The following is a 17,506-nucleotide window of genomic DNA, read 5'->3' as shown; positions in this document are numbered from 1 at the left end:
GGCACCCCACTTTTATATAAATCTTTATATGGGGATTCACTCATTCATCTCTCCAGCATTTTTTAAAACAGATTTTATTTATATATTTGACAGAGAGAGATCACAAGTAGGCAGAGAGGCAGGCAGAGAGAGAGGGGGAAGCAAGCTCCCTGCTGAGCAGAGAGCCCGACGTGGGACTCGATCTCAGGACCCTGAGATCATGACCTGAGCTCGAGGCAGAGGCTTTAACCCACTGAGCCACCCAGGCACCCCTCTCCGGAATTTTTTGCGAGTATCTCATCTGCCAGGCATTGGACATATAGTGTGAAGAACACAAAAGCTTCCACTCTCGAGCTTACAGTCTGCAAGTAATTACATTGATGTCTGATCAGTGCTAAGATGGGATGATATTGGTGTTCCGTGTCTTGGAATCTAAAGTAATCTGGGGGCTCAATAAGAATCCTGGAGGAAGTGACAAGTAATGTGGAGAAATAGGTTGTTGTTGAGAACAAGGAATGCGTGGTGGTGGTAAATGTCCCAAGGGAAGGGATGGCACTCCTTGGGTTTTCAGTTTAAGAAACTGCAAGACATTGAGTGTGGTGACAGATGGACCTGGAAAGACAATGGGGGTCTGGACTGGAGTGGTGTCTCCATCTTCAAGAAGCTTCTGGCAACTGTTTGAAGTCTTTCTTCTCTCTAGGCTGCCAAATCCAAGAAGGCAGGAACCAAGTCTGTCCTGTTCACTGCCTTGCACCTGTCTATCAGGCACTTAATTCTGGTACCTGGCACGTGGTAGGTACTTGATAATGGTTTGTTGAAGGAATGTGTAATAGTGAACCATAGTCTAACACTGTTTAGGTTCGGTGTAAATACCTTCATTCCAGCATTCTTGTAAACGAAATGACGAATGAGAAAGCATTTTGTAAGCTATAAAACATGATACTTGACTTAAAGCTGTATTATGTTGCAAATATGTACAATGTAGTATTCTTTTGTGCCCCCAACAAGTATTTTTTGTTGTTGTTGAGAATCTTATTTGCTCTCCAAACACTGTATTAGCGAAATTATCCAGTTATATGTAGTACAAAAGTAGCCTGATTAGGGAAAAAACCTTCACCAGCCTGATGGTTTCCTTTTACTACTTCCTAAAGTGGTTTCTAGCATATTCAGGTTACTTGTTTTCTACAAAGTGAGCATTAATTAACAAGTAATTATGCTTTTCTTCTGGTTCAGAATAGATCCTATCTCACTCCTCATTGTGTACTCATCCCTATTCACCAGTGATACATCAACTCCCTGAAAACAGGCAACTTGCATCTTTTATGCCGAGCATTATGGCTATTAGCTGGTACTTAATACCTGCTGGTTGAATTAAAAAAATTTTTTTAAAGACTTTATTTATCTGTTTGTCAGAGGGAAAGTGAGACCACAAGCGGGGGGCAGGCAGAGGGAGAAGCAGGCTCCCCGCTGAGCAGAGAGCCCAATGCATGCAGGATTCTATCCCAGGACCCTGGGATCATGACCTGAGCTGAAGGCAAATGCTTAACCAACCAAGCCACCCAGGCATCCCCTCCTATTGGCTGAATTTAATAAAATTTATTCTGGAAGTTGAGACTATTCACAAATACAGTACTAGACACTAATTGTACTTAATGCACTTAAATGATCACTGGTTATTATATTACCAAATACTTTATTTACTTTAACTTGAGAGAAAAGAATGTAGATGCAGAAACATTGAATTTCATTTTTTGCTCCAATTTTTCTAGTGTTTGTCTTGTTTTAGGTCTACCACATAATGAGTAATAATCAATATTATTTTACCATCTTCTTCAAGATATGAGAATGAAAAGGTAAGAATGTTGGAATGCTTTTTCTGATATTTAGGTCAGGTTTCCTTTTATTTTATTCTGTTACATTTCTCTATGGCCTACCAAATAATTTTCTATCTAGAGCATTTAAAAGCTGTATTTGCTCTTATGTTTAGCTCTTTAATTTTGACTTAATTACTGCATACACAAATGAGTCTCTTGATCCTTCCCCATAAAACAGTTCCTATAGCTTCTTAGTACTTGTTATTAAACTCTGTCTGGCTCTTAATTTTGGGGAAGTAAACGTAGACATTTAGAGTGGCCCAAGAATTTTGGAGGAAGAACTCTCTGGTTAATTTTTAAATAACCTTTTTTAGAATCTGTGATGTATCTTTGATCTTTTCTGCATTTCCCAAGTTTTCTTTCTTTATAGGAATGAATTTAATTAAATAGAAATACCTCTTTGCTGAGGCAGAAACAATGAGGGGAAAATGCTTTTTGTGTGTATGTGCTGTGGATTCCTTGTTCCCTTGTTACAGTACTGTCATTCATTTGCATAGTCCATGCATTATTACAAAATGTGTAACAAATTTGCAACAATTTATTCCACTGCTGCTTTCTGAATTTTTCTTTTACTTTCTTTTTTTTAAATTTTATTTACTCATTTGACAGAGCGATCACAAGTAGGCAGAAAGGCGGGGGTGGGGGTGGGGGGGTAGGGGGGGGCGGAAAGCAGGCTCCCCGCTGAGCAGAGAGCCCGATTGATTCCAGGACCTTGAGATCTTGACCTGGGCTGAAGGCTGAGGCTTAACCAACCCACTGAGCCACCCAGACATCCCCTGAATTTTTCTTCTGAACTCATCTTAATTTCATACCTAGGGCTTGAGTTATTAGATTCAGTTTAAATGGCTTTCAAGTTCTTGGTGTCCTAGTTAATGACCAAGCATTAAAACTGTAGATCAATAATAAAAGACTGTGTAGCAAGGGGCCTGAGAAATTGATTCCCTGCAGCTGACACCGGTTTTTCTTACGTTTCTTTGCTGTGTGTGCTGAATGTAAAGGCTAGAACACTCCCATGGATCTTCAAACATTATGCGAAGTCTGTTCTGATGCAGAACTTCTGTCCTCTTGCCGGATTACTGTCTCCAGTCTGTCTCCGTCCTTCAGGTCTCAGCTCAAAACTCACCTCCTCTGAGGGCTCCCATCCTCCGGACCATCTTTGTGTCAGCAGCTTCTTAATTTTACCGACATGAAACAAGCTTGCTAATGTAATCACCGCGTCCCTCCTTCCTCTGCTGGCCCGTCAAGGGACAGGTCACTGCTATTAACCAGCGGTGAGCAGCGCTGGCCTGGCGACGGTTGCTCAGCGCACGTCCGATAAACGAATATATTCGGCATTTTCACTTAGCGGCGACAGATCATCCCTTGGGCGAATGGGACCTGACTGTAACTTGGTATGACTCCGCACAAAGCGCGTCCAAAAATCTGTGCACACGCCTTCTTTCTCGCCAGGCAGAGACTCTGACACAAGTATCACCTTTCTCACCCCCATTCTCCCTCAAGGAGAAAGGGGCCTGCGAACCTTCTCCCATAGCTTTTCCCCGACGAGGCGGGAGGGGGAAGCGGCGCGCGAGGAGGATGGCTGCAGCCGCCACGTCAGCCGGCGCGCGCGAGAGCAGCGCGCCTGCGCGCGGAGGACCGCCCTCCCTCCTCCCCTACATCCGGGGCCTGGGCGGTGGCGGCGCCGCCGTGCGGGGGTCACGTGGCTCCTTCCTTTCCGTCTCTGGCCGGCTGGGCGCGGGCGACTGCTGGCGAGGCGCGTGGAAGCTCGCGCTGGTTCCCCTTCGTCTCCTCTCCCGGCCCGGGCCACTAAGGAGTTCGCTGACGCCGGGTGAGCTGAGCCTGCCGCCAAGATGCCGGCCTATTTTCAGAGGCCGGAAAATGCCCTCAAACGCGCCAACGGTGAGTAGGGTAGGGGATCGGGGCGCGCCGGGCTGGGTCGGCCCGAGGCCTCGGAGGTCGAGGAGCCCCGGCCTGCTTCTCGCTGCTCCGCTGCCCGCTGAGGCCGGAGGGGTGGTCGATGCGACCTGCCTGCTGCCGTCCGGGGGGATGGGTGGGCATGGTTACCCTTCTCGCTCCAACCGACCGGAGCGGGTGGGAGGTGCGGAGCTGGGAACCGTCGCTTTGGGGGCCCTTCCTTCCTCCGCCCCCTCCTGGTGGGTCTCGGGGGCCGCGGTCCGGGAGACGGGTTTCCGGGGCCCGAGTTCCTTACCCCCCTTGTCCGCCTCCGCCCGGAGCCTCGGGTCGCCGGGCTTTCGGTTGCTTAGGCCCCGCGCCCCCAGCCGCCATCTGGGAGTGCCGGGGAGGAAGAAACATGGCTCCCTCCCGGGGACAATGCACGCGAGAACCTCGACTCCACCTCCTGCGGGCGCCGGGAGCCGGGCAGTCCCACCTCCGGCCCTCCTGCAGACACCTCCGCCCCCCAAATCCAGCGCCGGCCTTTGCTGGGTCAGGGTCCACTTACTCTTTTTCCGTCACTATATCTCCGCTTCGGGGGCTCTGACCCATTTAACCTGTTAGCTGTATTTTCTGGCATTGATTATTGGCAGCCCCAAAGTCCATTCCTGATCACACGAAGTTGGAAAAGAGTTAATACTCTGAGAGAGGGACTTTAAGTTCTCGCTTAAAGATAACGAAATTGAGGCCTAGAGAGAGTGTTTACCCAAGGTCACTCGGAGTTAGTTGTTGAGCCAGGAGACTAGAACCAAGGTCTCTAGACTTTCAGATCAGACGGTTTTTCGCCACAGCGGTACTGCCTGTGATTTTTATTTCTAGGTGTACTTAAGCCACGGGCCCTTTCGGGAAAACTTGTGCGTGTGCTCTTGTATTCAAGAAGCATTTTATTATGTTGGCAGTTGGGGGGTGCAAATGTATTATGCATTGCTCTGGTTTTTAAAAACTTTCTTGTTTAGAGTTTTTTAAGCCCAGCAATTTCTAAGTGTGTAGGATGTTCATGGCTCTTATTTTCACCCTTTCTTTACCCAAACAGGTTTTGGGTCTTACCCATGTTGTAGGTGGATATACCGCGCCTATTAGAGTTTAATGTTAATGGAGCTTATTTTGTTAGCTTGTTTGAAAATTCCTCTTATGAAAAGTTCAGTTTCAGTCAATACATAAAATACTGCTGATAACTTGTCAGGACTAAAGGTGTGTTTGTCGCATCGTTGTTATTTTAAAAGTAACAATTTGGGGAGTTGGTAAGAGTGTGGGATATTATTCCACATTCTTGGGAATAGAGTACAGTAATTGTTTTAAAAATCATTTGAAACTACAACTTAGATCTGATGACTACTCATTTTAACCAGTGATCTAATAGAACAGGCAAGAATTAAGAATGTTAATTTCTTTTTTTTTTTTTTTTTTGGTAAGATTTTATTTATGTAAGAGAAAGGGTATGCAGGAAGGGGCGGGTGGAGAGGATCAGAGGGAGAGGGAGGAGCAGACTCCCCGCTGGGCAGGGAGTCGGAATGCCAGGACCCCAGGATCATGACCTGAGTTGAAGGCAGACACCCAGCCACTGAGCTACCCAGGCGCCCAAGGATGTTAATTTCTAGAAAAGAAAATAGATTGAAATGGAAATTTATCACTATAAAATGAACTGTTGCAAAGTTAGAATTTTTTTCTATGTTTAAAAACTTAGAATTAGATTATGGTGTATAGAATGACTGGGATTCAGTTACTGTTCTAATTGCTATTGTAGATCTGTTTCACAGTCATTTGGTTTACCGACAGGCGTTTTCCCTATGCTAATAGTCTGAAGCACTGTAGTCTTGATGGCCTAAATATTACACATTTGTTGTGTTCAGGCCTTGTTTCATTCATTACTCCTCCGTTCTGAATCTTCATATGAGCTTAGTATTTCAGTAATTTTTTTTTAATTAGAAGGGTTCTTCAATGTGTAGCAAATCTTAAATACTTTTACATGTTTTCTAAGTTGAAGTAGATTTGATTCCTGAAGGAAAGTTGGGGAAAGCATCTGAAATTAAAGTAGGCAGGATGAGCAAGGGACACTTGGGGGGGGGGCGGACTTTAATTTTGTGTAGGTTTTTATAAGGCTGTACTGTCTCCTTGTAGCAGTCCTTCTAAAAGGTAGGTTGTATGTTTCTGTAGTAGAGGCCTTAGCTTTCAAGTAGTACCTTCTGTACCTTTGATCTTGTGAATGAGAGCTGCTGTCTGAAAGTGTTAAAGTGAGCAGAATGTGGATGGCACATGGCACAGCTTACAAAACTTAACAAAAGTAGGATTATAAAAGCACATTTCATTTGATGGAGAAAATCTCATTTTATGTATGTGTTTTATCTGTAACATTTGTGGCCTCAAACACATTCAGAACTAATCCGTTTTATTTTAATAAAATGTGAATAAGTTTAGAATAGTTCAAGTCACTCTGAGTTTGTAATTCAGAACAGTATTTTTGGAAATGATCTTAGTAATCATTTGGGAGGTGAGAACTTGGCCTAGCAGTTACAAGCAAGAAATTCATGCACCGGAATCGTTTGGAGAAAGCCCCTTTCCAGATTATGTTGTCAGTAGTATGGAATTAATTGCTTCTGATCTTGTAACAGCCTTTTAGTTTAGATTCTACCAGTGATTTATAAAGTTGTCATTAAACCCACAAATTGTGTAACGTTGTAGCTTATCCATGTGGTCTGTAGCACAAATCAACTAGTAATATTGAAGGGCTGACCTAAACTTTATCTTTTAGGATAGATACAGTTTGTCCTTGTGTCTGAAAGGTAAGCTCAGAATGCCTATCCTCCCGAGTATTCATTCTTAATTCCAGATTTTAATCTTTATTTCAATATGAGGGAAGTGAACATTTTTAAAAACACTGCAATACCTCCTTTAATGTGTGGTATTTCTTTCTAGCCTCAAAAACTTACTTTTTCCTTATTAGATAATTAAGAGGAACTAAATTCTCCCAGTATGTAAATTAGGGTAAAGACTGGAACTCACCCTCATGGATTATCATGGTATCTGTTCCCATTCCATTTTTTTTCCTTTAAAAACATCCTTGCTTGGTATACATGTTTGCTTTTTTTCTTGGTGTTGGTGGAAGTGTCCTGGAAAATATTTTTTAGTGCATTTGCTTTGGTTTCTTTAAACCTGTTGTTTCAGAGTTTGAAAGTGGAACTTGGAATCATAAATTTTGATTGGCTGTTTAGGAAGTGAAGATTACTTTTAGGGATGCCTGGGTGGCTCAGTTGGTTAAGCGTTTGCCTTCTGCTTGGGTCATGATCCTGGGGTCCTGGGATCCAGTCCTGCATCCGGCTTCTTGCTTGGAGGGGAGCCTACTTCTCCCTCTGTCTGCCATTCCCTCTGCTTGTGCTCATGCTCCCTCTTTCTCTGACAAATAAATAAATAAAATCTTTAAAAAAGAAGAACGTTAGTTTTGCTTCTGTCCCTAAACAAGATTTCCAGTTTTTTAGAGTGATGCTAAAAAATCACACTCCCCTATTTAAAAATAAGAGATTGGGTAGGTGAATTATTTTTAGACAGTTTATTATTTTGTCATCACCATGCTGCAGCCAGCTCTCAGCTTTAACTCTTTGTGCCTGTTCTGTGTTACAAGCATTTTGACAAGTGTTTATATAGAATACTGAAAGATCTAAATCCTCAGTGTAAGACTGGGAATTGGATATAATAGATTGTTTTGGTGCTGCTGCTGTGGTATTTATAATGTGAATGATAAATTTAACTAAAACCATTTACTTCCAAATTTTTGACTGATTAGAAACCTTTTCTGTTAAATAGTTGTTAAAAACACCTGAGGTACTGTTGGATTTTACGAAATAACCTTGAATAGGTATGCTTCAGGAAGAAGATAGGTAGGTCCTCGCCTTAGACCAGGAAAGGCTTATAATTCTAACAAAGTATCTAGTTGTATTACATTTTTGTTTCCTCTTAGAGAGTTGTCTTTTGTTTTTGGGGGTTTTTTTTTGGTAATAAAATGGACTCAAATGAAAATGGACTTTTCGCCATATTGCCAGGATTAATGTTGACATTGACTTGAATTATTGTAGAAGGGTTTGTTTTCATTTGCATATGAAGAATATGATTTGAGGGATGCCTGGGTGGCTCAGTGGGTTAAGCCTCTGCCCTTGGCCGTTTGTCACGATCTGAGTCCTGGGATCAGGCTCTCTGTTCAGCAGGGAGCCTACTTAACCCCTCTCTCTGCCTGCCGCTCTGCCTACTTGGGATCTCTCTCTGTCAAATAAGTAAATGAAATCTTTAAAAAAAAGATGATTTGGTATAATATGGGGTGACATATGTTACTGTGTAAAGATACTTATTTCTGTGTATTTTGTGATTTATCTCATTGCAAACTTGTTAATATACCAGAGTTGGAGTTTTTGTAGTTTTCCTGCTGGAAAGAATGTCCAGAAGCAACATTCCTGAAAAATGTGATAGTTGGGAGAAGAAATAATAGAGAATTACTAAATCTGTAGATTTGGTAAAACTTCCAGTTAAGGGAAATTTCTGCCTGTTGTCTTCTAGCACAGTTACATGGTTTATAATGTTGTATGATGTTAACTCTTGAAAATAATTCTCTGTTAAAGATTTTTTTCCTTACAAGGAAAAGAATGATTTTCTTTTTTTAAAGATTTTTTTTTTTAAATTTTTTAATTTACTTGACAGATCACAAGTAGTCTGAGAGGCAGGCAGAGAGCCCGATGCGGGGCTTGATCCGAGGACCCTGAGATCATGACCTGACCCGAAAGCAGAGGCTTAACCCACTGAGCCCCCGAGACCCCCCTGATTTATTTATTTATTTATTTTTTAACAGATTTTATTTATTTGACAGAGCAGGAGAGCACAGAATGAGGAGTGGCGGAGGGAGAAACAGGCTTCCCCGCTGCGCAGGGAGCCCAGTGTGGGGGCCTGGATCCCAGGACCCTGGGATCATGACCTGAGCTGAAGGCAGTCGCTTAACAAACTGAGCCATCCAGGTGCCCTGAAAAGAATGATTTTTTAACAGTGGAAATGTAGTGTTTAAGACCTTTTTAAAAAAATGGTGTAAACTAGTGTTTTGGTTCCCCAAATTACTTTCCAAATGTTTGGTGGAAAGATTTTTTTTGTGTACAGTTTGGCAGTTACTGATTTTTAAGTTGGACATAAGGAGGTGACTTAGGTTAGATTGCTTCCCCGCCCCCGCTGTCCATTTACTGAGTTTTGTACATAGGAAAATAAAGATAAGAAGAAAATAGGTTAAATTTTAACCTTTGTCAGAGGGCGCCTGGGTGGCTCAGTCGGTTAAGTGGCTGCCTTTGGCTCAGGAGTGATCCCAGGGTACTGGGATCAAGTTCCACATCAAGCTCCCTGCTTGGGGGAGATCCTGCTTCTCCCTTTCCTTCTGCCTGCTGCTCTGCCTACTTGTGCTCTCTGTCAAATAAATAAAATCTTTTAAAAAAAAAATGTGATGGAGGAGTCTTTGCTTTGACTGAATTTCAAAATGAGCAGTATACATAAAACCTGAGATTGGAACTGGATTTTGAAATATTTTTTTTTTTTTTTTTAAAGATTTATTTATTTGACAGATAGAGATTACAAGTAGGCAGAGAGGCAGGCAGAGAGAGAGAGAGGAGGAAGCAGGCTCCCAGCCAAGCAGAGAGCCCGATGCGGGGCTCGATCCCAGGACCCTGGGATCATGACCTGAGCTGAAGGCAGAGGCTTTAACCCGCTGAGCCACCCAGGCGCCCCTGGATTTTGAAATATTGCCATATGCAGGATGCCTTCAGCTTTAGGTGGTACTAAATTCATAAGTATATAATTTTCTTTGTTATGCATTCTAAAATTTTTTGTCTTTAAAAATAAACTTTTTTATTTTTTAATAAATTTTTTTTAAAAGATTTTATTTAATTATTTCAGAGAGAGAGAGAATCAGGCTCCTGGCTGAGCAGAGCGCCTGATAAGGGGCTCCATTCCAGGACCCTGGGATCATGACCTGAACCAAAGGCCAGCACCCAACTAAGTGAGCCACCCAGGCACCCCTATTTTTTTAAATAAACTTAATTTTAGAAGTTCAAGACTTATGGAATTATTACAAAGATAGTACAGAGTGTTTCCATATAAACCAAATCTATTGATATTGTATATCATTTTGTTATATTTGTTACAAGTAATAAACCAGTACTGATACATTGTTAATGAAAGTCTATACTTTGTTCACATTTCTCTAGCTTTTCCTTGTGTCCTTTTTTGAATTTCAGGATCACTTCTAGGGTACCATATTACATTTCATTGTCAGATCTCCTTAGACACCTCCCCTTGTTATGACAGGTCCTTAGATTTTCCTTGTTGATAACCTTGATAAGTTTTGAGGAGTACTGGTCAAGTATTGTGTGGAATATCCCCCTAATTTGGGGTTTGTCTTAATATTTTTTTTTCATGTTTACACTGGAAAAATAAGTGGAGAGCTATTCCGTAGATTGGAAGACTAAATATTATTAAATTGTCAGTTCTTACAAATTTGATATGTAGATTCAAAATCAAATCAAAAATTTGAATGAAAATTCCAGTGAGCTAATTTATAGATATTAACAAACAGAATTAATTCTGAGTTTATATGGAAAGGTAAAAGACTTAGTAAGCCCAATAATACTGAAGAACAAAGTTGGAGTACTCACACTACTTGGTTTGAAGACTATAGTAATCAAGATGGTGAGGTATTAGCAAGGTTTGAAGACTATAGTAATCAAGATGGTGAGGTATTAGCAAAAGACTAAAAACGTTGGAATAGTGAGTGATCAGAATAGAGAACCTAAAAGCAGGCCCACATAAACAGTCAGTTGATCTTAAAGGGAACAGAGTCAATCTAAGTGACTGTCAGATTGTCAATCTAATGATTTTTCTGCCTGGAGTCTTAGCATGAACTAGTAAAAATTTCCTCAGTCAGATCACTGTGACTGAAGATACACTTGAGTTTATGGTGTTTGCTGGGGAGAGATTTTTTTCCCCTCTTGACTTCAATTTCTGGAACTTAGAACACATTTGGTACAGTGTAATTGAGTGAAATCCAGTTTTATCCAGTTTTGAGATAGTACCAGTTTTTCATTGTTTTAACTCAGATAATTTTGGCATGGCTCTAGATGTCAAAAATAAATGTGATCTAAAAAGAGATGGTAGTGACTTCAGAAATTAAAATAGCCAATTTAAGCAAGATTTAGACTTCTATATAGTATACATAATGAACTTTGATTTTCCTGAATTATTTTTCCAGAATTTCTTGAGGTTGGCAAAAAGCAGCCTGCTTTGGATGTTCTTTATGATGTTATGAAAAGTAAGAAACATAGAACATGGCAAAAGATACACGAGCCGATTATGCTGAAATACTTGGAACTTTGTGTGGATCTTCGCAAGAGCCATTTGGCTAAAGAGGGATTATACCAGTATAAGAATATTTGTCAACAGGTATGAAATGAGCTGGGTTTTATATTTCTTAGTAAGTGCTTTTAGTAACTTTCGGAGGTGTTTACTTTCCAGAGTTGTATGTTTTATATCCTAAAATTTGCTCTTAAAATATTTCGTGGTTTGTTGAGAAAGTGTTTAAGGCTCCTTGCTCTCTTTTTCTCTCTCTCTCTTTGGTTAGGTGAACATCAAATCTCTAGAGGATGTTGTTAGGGCTTATTTGAAATTGGCAGAGGAGAAAACTGAAGCCGCTAAAGAAGAGTCTCAGCAGATGGTCCTGGACATCGAAGATCTGGACAATATTCAAACCCCTGAGAGGTATGGAGGTTAAACTGCTGATACATTTTCCTCAGGTTTTCTTCACATGTCTCCATCATCCTCATTTGAGGTGTAGATTTTCATTAGAAAGAATGCTAAATGTATGGTAACAAAACCATACTATTCAAAATGTGTAAGACTGGAAAAATCTTCAGATAGAGGCAGATGCTGATTTCAGTGGTTGTAATACGTGTTGGGGATTCAGATATCTGGATGCGTGACAGCTTTACAGTGCATCCAAAGTTGCAGGAAGAATTTGTACTTTTTTATATTGACTGTTGTTGGTTTTGGTTTTTTAACCGTAGAACAAAGTAGGAAATCACGTCGAAAATGCTTTCAACTTTTTAAATGCCTTTTTTTTTTTAGTGTTCTCTTAAGTGCTGTAAGTGGTGAAGACACTCAGGATCGTACTGACAGACTGCTTTTAACTCCATGGGTTAAGTTCCTTTGGGAATCCTATAGACAGTGTTTGGACCTTCTTCGAAACAATTCTAGAGTAGAGCGTCTCTACCATGATATTGCCCAACAAGGTAAAATGAAAACTGATTTGAAAAGTTGACTTTTAGGAAAATATTTTGCAAAAGATGGACAGAGTTAACCTGATTGTCTCCACAGTACTTATTTTATAGTTTTTATTCTTATTGAAAGATGATTGGTGTTCATTTAAATATTAAATAAGTGACTATAAGAAATTTGTTTTACTTGTTAGGGTAATTCTGTATGAAATCCACTTCATGAATATTTGAAAGACAAAGTCATTTTGGGACTTTACAGGTGACTAAAACCATAAGTGGAACTTTTTTGATTGCTTTCTGATAAACTCGAGTTCTTCTTTTGATTTCACTGTTGTATATTCTCAACCATGCCATGGATTTCTAAGGCCTTCTTAAGCTTTGGACTTCTAGGATTCCTTGAAAAATGCAGTTTTATTTTCTTAAACAGTATCACTGAATATAGAACTAAGTGATTTTGATGAGTCAGGATAGTCATAGAAAGTATCCAGTTGTTACCCTGCATATACAAATAGTGCTTGAACAGCTGGGGGGGGGGATGTTAGAGGCGCTGACAGAGACACCCCTTTGCCCCCACTCCCGCACAATTGAAAATACGCCTGTGACTTGACTACCCAAAACCTTAGCTACCACTGGCTTGTTAATCAGAAGCCTTAAGTAACATAAACAGTTGATAAACACGTATTTTGTAGGTTGTATATGTTATATACTGGATTCTTAAAACAGGAGGCTAGGGAAAAGAAAGTGTTAAAATCATAAGGAAGAGAAAATAAATTTACAGTACTGTACCAAAAAATCTACATGTTCGTGTACCTATGTAGTTCAAACCCTTCTTTAAGGATTAACTGTACTTTGAATCCTGAACTATATGAAGTCTGTGTATCTTTTCCTTATTGTCACTTGCTGTTAATGCAGCTTTTTAACTATATATGAATGGAATATATGTGACTGTGGAGAGTGGCTTTGGCTTTTTCTTACTTTGCCCTTAGTACAACCTTGTATTGCTATTCTTTGCAATTTGGGGATGGTTGGCATTTGTTTATTCAAGTTGTTAAGTAACTTTAAGATATTTTACTGTGAGTATTAGAACCTGTGTTCTGTTTGGCTTACATGGCTAGTATATGTGAATTTTCATTTAACATAAGAACATTTGGGGTTTTTGATAACTGTTGATATAAATACTAACTTGAAGTTAAGCTGCATCCCTTTGTTTTGGGACTATTGAATAGAAATCTCTTTTTTTTTTAAGAGCAAAGGGATTCTGAAACAGTTGTTATTGCATATATGATGGTAGAAAATTATTTTAGTACAGTAGTTAAGGTACACATCCATGTACACAGTTGAGTCAGGTTACCATAAGCCCACATTTTGTTGATAGCAAGACTCTTTATATTTCAGGCTAGAATTTTTTGTTCCTTTAGGATTTGAAGTGGTAGATCTTAGAAAGGTGAGTCCCTTCTACACTTTAATTTCAGTAGCTTCCCGTTTGTAAACTCTTCTAGAACTCCAGAACCAAGTTCTAGTTCTAGGCCAGGACTATGTCCAAAAGATGGTCAGGACATGTGATGAAGTGACCATTGGCTGATGATTTCTGAAGACTGATTATAAGTTTGATAAAATCTTGTTAAAATAACTGATTTTAATATTCATACTTGGTGATGGTGGAAAGTACCTGACATATCTTAACAATTATGTTTGTAGCTTTCAAATTCTGCCTCCAATACACCCGTAAGGCGGAATTCCGTAAGCTGTGTGACAATTTGAGAATGCACTTGTCACAGATTCAACGTCACCATAACCAGAGTACAGCAATCAATCTTAATAATCCAGAGAGCCAGTCCATGCATTTGGAAACGAGGCTTGTTCAGTTGGACAGTGCTATCAGTATGGAATTATGGCAGGTATGTTTTGAACTGTTTGCTGTCTTTTATAGTCATAATAACCCATATTACTTTTTTCCCCCTTGTGAGTAAATGAGTATCTTCATCTTGATACTTACTGGTTAATTTCAGTAGATAATTGAGGAATTTAAGATTGTCTAGTGGATAACCAAGAGTTCTGGACAGGCAGTCTTAGGATACAGGTTCTAGTTGACTGCTGTGAAATCAGGGCCAAATCAGGTAATCTCTTTTGGACCGGGTGACTTTCCATATAAAACAATTTATTCTCATTGCTGCTCAAAGTGTGGTTCAGTGCCTCTTTGTGAACTATGTACTGCTCCAGGATGAAATAATTACAGAGAGGAATATACATTTATTAAGGGTGGGGTTTTTTGTTTTATTTTTGGCAGCAGTTTCATGGTAATTTCATGTGTGTTTACTCTGTTTAGGAAAACTAAGTTGTCTTTTCAATTTATTTTTGTAATAATTTTACTGTATTTATAAAAATATTGGCAGTAGTAGGTTGGAAGTTTAAAAAAACATTTTGTCCCTTTACTGTGGATGTTGGAGAAACACCATAGTAGATTGTCTCCTAGATTTCTTAGTGCTGCTTAGTATACCTGCGGGGGGCGCCTACACTGGAAATCTCGGTGGGTTGGGAGACTTGTCAACTACTTGGGCTTTTTATGTTAAAAATTCCACAAAAATATTTTCACATGATTTTGTAGTCCTGTTTGAAGCTTTTAAATATTTGACCAAAGAAAAAATCTAATTGAAATTACAGAGGAAGAAGATTGGTAGTTTTTCTGCCAATTGAAACTGTGATCTCCTGCTCTCCAAAATATTTTCCTTTCTGTAGGGTCACCCTTAAAACACTGCCTGATGAAATAATGAAAAAGAGGTTCTATAGAAGACTAACATGCTCATTATTAGAACAAGTGGATAAGTAGAAAGAAGAAACTATTCATCCCTCATCTTATTACTCAGAAATAACCTCTACATTGTGTTTTATGTCCTTCCAGATTTTTTCTTACACATTTTCCAAGTAGTGTGATAGTGATACACTTAAAAAAAACTTTGTCACATTTATTAAAGTGTAATTGACATTCCGCAAAACTCACCCTGAAAATTGAAAAATGTAGTCACCACCGTAATCAGGATGTAAAACATTTCCTCAAACTCCCTTGTGCCCCTTTGCTACAGACTCCACCCTTATCCTTAAGAATCCATTGATCTGGGATGCCTGGGGGCTCAGGTCATGATCTCAGGGTCCTGGGATTGAGGGCCCTCCCTCCAAAATCGGCTCTCTGCTCAGCGGGGAGCCTGCTTCCCTCTCTCTCTCTGCCTGCCTCTCTGCCTACTTGTGATCTCTGTCTGTCAAATAAATAAAATCTTACAGAAAAAAAAAAGAATCCATTGATCTGTTTTCTCTCAGAAGAATGACATTTAATCAATAAAATGATCTGTTATGGAAAAATTTGTAAGCATATAATAACATTTTTTAAAGTGTATTTTGAAACATTTTCAGGACAGTCAATAGGATTTAGAAATCACTTTTGCAAATTAAAGCACAGTTGAGGAAGTTGTCAGGGTAGTTGTTGGCTGATCTAGTCAAGTCAGGCCCAGGCTGCGGTGGGTTGGTAGAAAGACTAATAAAATGGAATTTTACAAAATTCTCTCTGGGGCAGATATATATCCTTACAGATATTTGGCATCTTCTTAAAATTCACCCTTGCTACCAAGAAAGGGACAAAGAAAGCAACAGCCTCTGTTCTGTTTATATTAGTTGGCACATGTTCAGATATACCTTATCTACTTTAAAAGGTTATGAGCACCAGCGCTGACGTTCATCAGCATCTTGAACTGGACTGAGTGGAGTGTCATGTTGTGGCTGAAAGGGCAATGCTTCCCCCCCACCCCCGTTTTTTTCCTAAGTCTCTTCCGTCTAATTTGAAGAAGTTTAAGGATTTAGTATTTTTGTGATCAAGGCAGTTTTCTGAAATATATCAGATACTAAATTACAGGTGAATAAAAGAAACCACACATAAAGGGATTTTACTTTCTACTTTTTGTAATTCAGTATTTTGTGTTTCAGATTTCATAAAGAGTAAGGAGATTTGAATTAGATTGTTTAGAATGCAGTGGCTAATTTATACTACTAATTTTAGGAAGCATTCAAAGCTGTGGAAGATATTCATGGACTGTTCACCTTGTCTAAAAAACCACCTAAACCTCAGTTGATGGCAAATTATTATAATAAAGTCTCAACTGTGTTTTGGAAATCTGGAAATGCTCTTTTTCATGCATCTACTCTCCATCGTCTTTACCATCTATCCAGAGAAATGAGAAAGAATCTTACACAAGAAGAGATGCAAAGGTAAGAATGTTACAGTCAAATAATACTGGAATTGTGAAATAAATACCTTCTACTAAGTGGCATGGTTCCAGGTTAGGGTTTCTCAGCCTCTGCCCCACTGACATTTGGGGCTGGATAATTTATTGTCGTGGGATTGCCCTTAGGATGTTTGGCAGCATCCCTAGTATACCCACTGGATGTCAGTATGATTCGTACACTGCTGGAGATCAGAAGTGTCTCCAGGCATGGTTGTTCTCTGGTAGAATTCTTGGTCTTCAAGTAACTGTCTTTTGTCTGATAACCAACTCTGCCAAAAACCTGACTGAGAAAATCGAATATTAGGAAAGGCAGTGTTAAGATATAAGCTTTCTATCCATATAGGGTATTTAAAGTCTAGTCTTAGGATAAAATAAAAAATTAAAATAAATGCTGCCATGAAGTCATTTTTTCTCCAATTATAAAATAAAACTGATTGTGTGTTTGAATATAGAAAAGGGGTCTGTAACCTAGCAGTCTAAAGACCACTTTATTTTTTTTTCAACAGTACATTTAGCCTATTTTCTTTTAGTCATGTTTGTTTTTTTATTATGTTTCAGTTGGACTCAGGGAGCTCACACCCACACTTTTTCTTCATATTGGTAGACCATGTTATTTTGGCCTCTGGTAGAATTTTGTACACCAAATTGTTTTTCTTTAAGCTTTACACCAGTACGTGCAGCCAACAAAATGAATTTTGCTAGTCTATTTTCTTTGAAACTCTTAAGGAGAGTGGTCATTATATCATTCACTGTCCTTTATGTAATCCATGTCTGAGATTAAAAAAACAAACTTGGGTTCCTTAAGGTACCTCTGTACAGAATATTTCTTTAGTAAGTGCTAACATAATAGTATAATAATAGGGGTGCCTGGGTGGCTCAGTGGGTTAAAGCCTCTGCCTTCAGCTCAGGTCATGATTTCAGGGTCCTGGGATCGAGCCCCACAGGGAGCCTGCTTCCTCCTCTCTCTCTCTGCCTGCTTCTCTAACTACTTGTGATCGCTGCCTGTCAAATAAGTAAAATAAAGTTTTTTTAAAAAAATAGTATTATAATTATAAACATTAGGCTATTTAACTCTACATAGATTATTTTGCTTAATCTTCACAACAGCCTCCTGACTCAGAAAATTAAGTATCTTGCCTTAGGT

The 17,506-nt window shown here is 39.6% G+C and overlaps 1 protein-coding gene across 1 annotated transcript in view; it reads left to right on the top strand.

Annotated features, from left to right (window-relative positions):
• The first annotated feature begins 2,573 nt into the window (after positions 1-2,573).
• The window catches only part of EIF3A (eukaryotic translation initiation factor 3 subunit A), a 38,589-nt gene continuing 23,656 nt past the window's right edge, over positions 2,574-17,506 (top strand). Inside the window, exons 1-6 of the mRNA XM_046026887.1 lie at positions 2,574-3,752; positions 11,071-11,261; positions 11,440-11,576; positions 11,943-12,106; positions 13,790-13,989; positions 16,137-16,345. Of these exons, the coding sequence (XP_045882843.1) occupies positions 3,704-3,752; positions 11,071-11,261; positions 11,440-11,576; positions 11,943-12,106; positions 13,790-13,989; positions 16,137-16,345 (950 nt within the window). The 5' untranslated portion in view covers positions 2,574-3,703. The remainder of the gene's footprint in view (positions 3,753-11,070; positions 11,262-11,439; positions 11,577-11,942; positions 12,107-13,789; positions 13,990-16,136; positions 16,346-17,506) is intronic.

This window comes from Meles meles, chromosome 13 (assembly GCF_922984935.1).
Source record: "Meles meles chromosome 13, mMelMel3.1 paternal haplotype, whole genome shotgun sequence".
Taxonomy (NCBI): domain Eukaryota; kingdom Metazoa; phylum Chordata; class Mammalia; order Carnivora; family Mustelidae; genus Meles; species Meles meles.
Note: the sequence above shows the minus strand (reverse complement) of the source record. Positions and strands in the feature narration are given on the sequence as shown.